General features: G+C 34.7%; 1 protein-coding gene across 1 annotated transcript in view; it reads right to left on the reverse strand.

Moving 5' to 3' along the window:
* The window catches only part of LOC143076178 (uncharacterized), a 125,157-nt gene extending 120,391 nt beyond the window's left edge, over nt 1-4,766 (reverse strand). The window contains exon 1 of the mRNA XM_076251871.1: nt 4,579-4,766. Within this exon, the coding sequence (XP_076107986.1) occupies nt 4,579-4,720 (142 nt within the window). The 5' untranslated portion in view covers nt 4,721-4,766. The remainder of the gene's footprint in view (nt 1-4,578) is intronic.
* Between the last annotated feature and the right edge of the window lie 3,022 nt (nt 4,767-7,788).

The raw sequence follows: 7,788 nt of genomic DNA on the forward strand, positions 1-7,788 counted from the left end.
AAACTGAATAACAAAAGCTATTCTGCGTTATCCAACATTATTAATTGTGTTGAAATGAATATGTTTCTGCAACTACATCTTTCCTGCTAGTTTTTAATCACCTGTACGAATTGTTAGTAAAACGTCCTAAATATTCACCTATTTCGGTATATATTTCACGTATGGATGGCTCTTGGCGCGATAAAACCCCGTTATCATCTCTTATTTTGTCTAACTTGTATTATTTATTTCTGAACATATACGTGTGAACAATTTTTCTTCATTTTCTTCAAAAATAAATTTTTTTCGTCTGTTTATTTACCATTCTACATCAGAAATGTTTGGCAAATACAGTGAAAAGGGTATTTTAGGATCCGCACTTTACATACACTGTTGTTTCTCCAAGGGGCGTAGCTGCCATTAGCGTTAGGCACGTTAGGCACGTGTCTACATATTTTTTTTACATAAAAAAAAAAATAAACAACGATATCTGCAGGCGCACGCCAGAGAAGTCGTCAAAACTCTTTTATTGTCAAATATTATGTATACACTAGTCTATCAGCATTAGGGAACTACCATTTGATTTTTTTTTTTGATCAAAACTCCTGTCCTGCCTATTTTTTTCAAATTTCATCCTAGCCCCCCCATAGAAATCAAATGGTAGCTCCCTTAGTGAATGGAGTATTGGATATAATTGAATGTCATCATATCCCCCTTTATATAGAAAATATAACAAGAACTTTCGTTCAGATCATTTCGCTTCTATCAACAAATGCTTGAATAAACCTCAACTTAGACACATGAGGTTTTGTTAATTAGTTGTTGCTGGTTTTCAACTAGCTTCCCACTTGGTCTTCATTCTACCTACATAAAACCTTACTAAAATTGGGCGTCCGTTTGGCTGTGCAGGATGTATAAATACGCAGTCATTTCAGATCAGAATGGGACGTTAAATTCAATGCCTGGTGGAGAGAGAATGCCACGCTCTCTGCACGTTAAGAAATTTGCAACAACTCTTTGAGGGGTATTGAAATTCTAAATTTCTGTTCCTATCCAATAAACCCTGATTTGACAATGCATGGGATTTCAAAATTTCCAGACCTTCGTCCTCAACGACCCCTATTACAGGACCTAGCTTTCTGTTATCTTTATTGTTATTTTGATTTCGTCCTGAACATGCATCAAATATTAGCCACTGGACGTTAAACAATCCATCAATCAATCAAGCTTTCAGTAACTTTCGAGTAATCAAAGATCTACGTGTAATGACCATAAACATGCATTCAAATTCCTTAGCAGGTAGGGAGTTTACTGTAAATATAAATTTCTTTAATTTTGTTCGAAAGTATGAACAGAACTTCTGCGTGAGGCATCGACTGTGTGTATATCATTAGTATGTGTTTTTATAGCCAGGGGCAAGATCGTTGATATACATGTACTTTCAATTGACGTATATCAATCATCCTCAATCAGAAAGAAATAGATTTGAAAATACTATATAGGTTATATTGCTTAATTAAGGGCTTATATAGAAAAGAAAATGTTGTATGGTTACCAATGAAACAACTCTCTATAATTGTAAAAAAGAAGATGTTGTATAACTGCCAATGAGACAACTCTCCACAAAAGACCAAATGACACAGAAAGTAATAACTATAGGTCACCGCATGGCCTTCAACAATGAGCAAAGCCCATACTGCATAATCAGCTACCCGCACTGGGCAACACATATTGTAAATATTATTTTGTGCACTGTCTACATCTAAATTACAAAAATATTATTGTTACATTGGAGACTAATATAGTAGCTGCCGGAATAAATGGTTGGGTAGGGATCTGAATAATTACGAATGTAACAATATTATTTGGGTCTACGGCTACCATGTGACATGGCGTTATTGTTACATTAATGCACTTCAATGTACGCTAGATTTATTAAATTAGTCTCCAAATTGGGAATGTAACAATAATTTGTATACGACCGCAAACAAATTTTGCGGTCGTATTGTGGTATCACGTTGTCGTCGTCTGTGTCGTCCGAAGACACTTAGTTTCCAGACAATGACTTTAGTTTAAGTAAATGGATCTCTATTTTAACAAACCACGAAAAGAAGGTTGGGATTCATTTTGGGAATTATGATCACAACAGTTTAATAATGAAGGGCCTTAAAAAAGATCCAAATAAGCATTTTTCTAGTTTCCAGAAATGTAAAAAAAATGGATTTAAATGTTTGATTATGGGCACAGTTTTCAAGATGGTACAAATCAGGGTTCAAAATTAAACTTTGTTTCAGGTTCTTTGATATGCTGAATCTAACCGTGTATAAAGTTTTTTTGATTTTGGGCCCTGTTTTTAAATTGGTCCACATTGAGGTCCAAAAGCTGAGGTCCAAAGGCACCAAATTTAAACTTAGTTTGATTTTACAAAAAAATTAATTCATGGGGTTCTTTAATATGCTGAATCTACGGCAATACGTTTTTCGCCATTAGGTGCAATGTGAAGCTGAATAGCTAAGGTTTACTTGAGAAAATATCCAGGTGTACTTAGGCTTAGTTTTTTTTTTAAATTAGGTCCAAAGTTGGGGTCGGACACTCTACCCCACCCTTACGGAAATGTTAATAAAAAATGTTCTACGGCACCAGGGTGTGCTTAGGCTTAGTTTTTTTTTTTTTTAATTAGGTCCAAAGTTGGGGTCGGACACCCTACCCCACCCTTACGGAAATGTTAATAAAAAATGTTCTACGGCACCAGGGTGTGCTTAGGCTTAGTTTTTTTAAAATTAGGTCCAAAGTTGGGGTCGGACACCCTACCCCACCCTTACGGAAATGTTAATAAAAAATGTTCTACGGCACCAGGGTGTGGTTAGGCTTAGTTTTTTTTAAATTAGGTCCAAAGTTGGGGTCGGACACCCTTCCCCACCCTTACGGAAATGTTAATAAAAAATGTTCTACGGCAATACTTTTTTTTGCCACTAGGTGCAATGTGAAGCTGAATAGCTAAGGTTTACTTGAGCAAAAATCCAGGGTGTGCTTAGGCTTAGTTTTTTTTTTAAACTAGGTCCAAAGTTGGGGTCGGACACCCTTCCCCACCCTTACGGAAATGTTAATAAAAAATGTTCTACGGCAATACTTTTTTTTGCCACTAGGTGCAATGTGAAGCTGAATAGCTAAGGTTTACTTGAGCAAAAATCCAGGGTGTGCTTAGGCTTAGTTTTTTTTTAAATTACCGCAATAGGGTAGAATATTAATCCACCAATATATTTACACTATACGCATTATGTACACAGTTCACAGTTTAAATTACGATACTTATTTATCCTTTTATATGTAAAAGATAAACATTGTCTGTATACTATTAAAATAGGAATATAAAAATTCTATTTATAAGATTTTTAGTGAATAATTGTAATAAAAATCCATAGGGGATTCGGCCTACGGCCTCACCCCCTATGAGTTTTTCTAACCCTCTATGGATCCGTAGGGGGTCAGAAGGGAACCATAAAACTTATAATATTGTTATTGTGTTTTTGTGCAAATCTTAAGAATTCTATTTGTTTTCGTTATCTGCCGGCAGATATTATTTATGCTGACTTATAATTTGAAAATTATAAATTTTCAGCTGGCAATAGTCTAGTCCAAAAAAGATCTCCAACTCATTGTTTAAAGAAGAGGGGCAGGACCTTTTTCGGGACGTCGGGATCGGGTGTTTTTAAGGGATTTAGGAATTGATCCTTTCGGGATCCGGAAATTCTTTTTTCGAATTCCGGACCTCGGGATTTCATGTTTTTAGCCCGGGATTTCGGGATCAGGACCCCTCCGACTGCCCCGCCCCCTTAAAATCAGAATAAAATATGAAAATAACACAAGTTTCAGTTATAAATTGCATGCGTCCGCACAGTTGAAACGCTTTTCTGGATTTACCGGCTTTCAAGGCACCAGGAACACTCAAAGTCAGAACATTTGATAGCCAAGAATGACAAAAGAACTGAAACAGTTGAATAGCTATATGACAAGAAAGGCCCATGACATATATATACACGGCAGAGATTTGTGTATATAGTGTCTCTGGTATAAGTTTTCCTAAGAACAACGAAAAAACATTGAATACATGGTAATTTCATAGTGCATTGGCAGTTCCAAACGCAAGAATTTCAGAGAGTATCCCGTCACTGCCCGCTCTCCCCCAAAAGTACAACCAACCAACCAATCAAACAAACAAACAAACAAACAAACAAACAAACAAAACAAAACACAAAATAACCTACCTCCCCTATGTAAGAAAATTACTCTTCACTGATTTTACTCACAGAGCAGTAATGATTCAAAATTCAAGGGACATTATCAAAAAAAGTGGTTTCCAATCCATGACAAGGCGTTCAGAAGTTTTCTGATGCTTTCTTCGTGAAAACTGTCATTTGTCAATTTTTAAGTGTTGGTTTTAATGAGTTTGTCTGCATCCTGAGTACATGTGGACCTTACTTATATAAAAAAAATAGATGTAGTATGATTGCCAATGAGACAACGCTCCACAAGAGACCAAATAACACAGAAATTAACAACTTAGATTTGATTTGACAAATAAATTCTAGAAAGTATTACCGTGTTCGTTCCATGCTCCTTCAGTTTGGTATGCTGAACTACATACTCCCCATCCAAAATCGGCAGGAAATTTTTCCAACAGAAAGTCTTCATTTGCAACAATAGCTACCAAATAATAGCACAAAATTAATATTCTATGCATCTTTTGAAATTCTTACATGCAGTTTAACGATGTAGACATGTTGAAAAATCGTAACCGATAAACGCTTGTGTTGTCGAGCGTTTAACTACATTTGATCTCTTCTGATATCGGTTTATAATTTGTTATTTAAACGTAAGTGGAGAATTACACAACAGCAAATTTTGAATCATCTTCTTGTTTCAAGATGCACTGCATGTACACGATAACAAATTATACCGAAATTGCATTCACAAAATTATATTTTTGTCCTCGTTTTTATATTTTTATTTCAAAAAGACAATATTTACTAACCAAAATAAATGGAGTAACCTTATTTTTAAGTTTTACACTAGTTTCACATGAACTACATGTATGTATATAAACATGTTGATTTCCTACTGTCATTATTGCCTGAATTGCATACAAATGCGTCTCACTGTACGCAAAGTAAACGTGAACACTCTCAATATTAGACTAAGACAAACACATTTTCAAATGCCTAAAGGAGAAAGATGTTCGTATATTTTATTTGAAGGAGCATAGTAACCTAAATGTTCTTGTTATAGGTTTGCCTCAAATCATCATACTGGCATGTTCATGTATATATGGGAATTGGAATGTAGCCGCTATAAGCTAGCGATATTGAAATCAAGGTCGTTTCTCTTTCATATGATAAGCACGAAAAACGCACGCACATATTGGAAGAATACCTATAAAGTATAAAATTGTTGATAAAGTACGACCTTTTTCGTTTATCTTTGTTCTTTAAAATATTACATTCGCCTTTCAAAAATAAGAAAGTTATTTGGAAACACTAACACATATTAGACAACAAGAAATTAACAACCTGAGTATATTGCAGAACTAACCAAGTCTTAATTTTTACCTAAAATAAAGATATATTCAAATAAGCCCCAAACAAGTTGATAGTTAACACCATTTTATAATAGAGTAAATGATTAATAGATGATTTCGCGAAGTTGCCAGTCTACCTTAGATTTATTTCTGTTAAAATTTGCAGATTTTACAGCGTATTTGCAATGAGAAAATCAACTGAAACTCAGTATAGTAATAACGCATATTGTATACATATCCATTCTTAATCCTGTGACAAACACTCGCCTTATACGACCAAGTTTATTGTTGCGTACACCATAACGTTATACTATTTATCGTATTATATAAAATAGCTTCTTAACTGCTTTCGAATGATAATGTTTATATAAGAAAACATTTAGATAAAAAAGAAATACTTTGACAAAACACACACACAAATACACCGAAAATATTTATCTCGAACGAAACATTGATCGTTTGTTTTCAAAAACATTTGATCTCACTGTACACTAACAAACTTCAATAGCCTATTTCTATAAAGCACACATATCAATCTCTGCTTTACAACAGAAAAAACAAATAAATACAGACAGGTTGACAAATTATGGTATGCAACACTGTGGATTAACTTGGTTTTTTAAACTTTTTGAGAAATTCAAGGTTTAAAATTTCATAATATATATTGGTACTTTTGAACCTAATATCTTAAATAATCCTACTGCGAAGAAAATTTGTCATCCGTGTAATAGATAAAATTTCATATTTACAATTTCAAACTTAGGCAAACATGATGCAAATCATATTAGAGGAACACAGGCATTTGCCCTCAATATATACTCTTAAGATTTGAATCTCCTAGCAATGATCGTATCACTTAACATGCTGAAGGACTTATGATTTATTTGAAAAGCAAAATGTAGGCTTTGAAGTATTACTGAAATATTCCTCTTCAGAGTAATATTATTTATCCTATTGCGTTTGCTGTTACTTGTTATCACCTATTATATGAGATGAGATAAGGTAATCCAGTAGATTTTTGGTTTTATATATAGCTTAAAACGTCTGGAAGGTAACAAACAAAGTGTGTTTTATACACATCCCACATTCAATATGATAACCCCACTGCCGGCCATTGGCGGATCCAGCCGGGGGGGGGGGGGGGGGTCCGGGGGTTGGAACCCACCTTTTGTTCTCGATCAATGCATTTGAATGGGAACACATAGTTGGAACCTCCCTTTGTCCTGGGTTGGGACCCCCTTTTTAAAATGGCTGGATCTGCCCCTGCCGTCTGATGTTATTTGTTATCAATCGAAGTTTCCGCGTACGTCTGATCTTCCATCGACACACACTTTATAAAATTCTTCCTCAAACGTTAAAAAAGATATAATCTGTTTTGGGGACAAATGGTATACAATCTATACAAACTAGTTCGTGCTTTTTCATATAATGTGCTGCATGTTACACCACGGTCCTAGGTTGGAGAGGGTCGGGTGCCCGCAAAAATGTTTGACCTCACCACATTCTGGACGTGCCTATCCCTAGCCAGGAGTTTGCAATTCAGTGCTTGTTGTTTGTTGCTGTATATCATTTTTTTCCCTTAATTGTGTTGTACATACATCATGCCGGTAGTTTTCTCGTTTGAATTGTTTTATATTTGTCATTTAGTGGCCTTTTATCATATATAGCGGACTACGAAGTATGGGTTTTGGTCATTGTTGAAGACTTTACGCTGTCCTATATTAATTACAGTCATTATGGTGAAGTGTTAAGTTGTATCATTGGCAATTTTTTTAATTCTTTTTATATTTAACTAGTTTATTTGGTGTTTCGGATTTGGGTGTAACTGCTTGGATGAATATATAGCAATTTAAAACAACGTTCATCTCATCATATAGTTGATATTAGCAGTCCCTTTTTGTTCTTGGTTACTGTCTGTCATATTTGTTTTTCGTTGTCCCAAATAAAGCTGGTGTTTTTCTAGTTTGAATCATTTAAAATTTTGTCAATTCGGATCATTTAAAGATGACATTAAGGTATGGCATTACTTTTGTTGAAGGACGTATGGTAATATGCCATTTGGATTTGATGGATAATTGTCTCATTGGGAACAATATCAAATATTCTTACTTTTTTGAAACATGAATCATACATGTGATCCCTTTCGAACGTATTTTGCAAAGATCACTCCAGAAACACGTGTTCTATTTTCTGAAATATGTATCGTAAGTGTTTTGTAATACTTTACAACTTAA

This window comes from Mytilus galloprovincialis, chromosome 5 (genome assembly GCF_965363235.1).
Source record: "Mytilus galloprovincialis chromosome 5, xbMytGall1.hap1.1, whole genome shotgun sequence".
Lineage (NCBI taxonomy): Eukaryota > Metazoa > Mollusca > Bivalvia > Mytilida > Mytilidae > Mytilus > Mytilus galloprovincialis.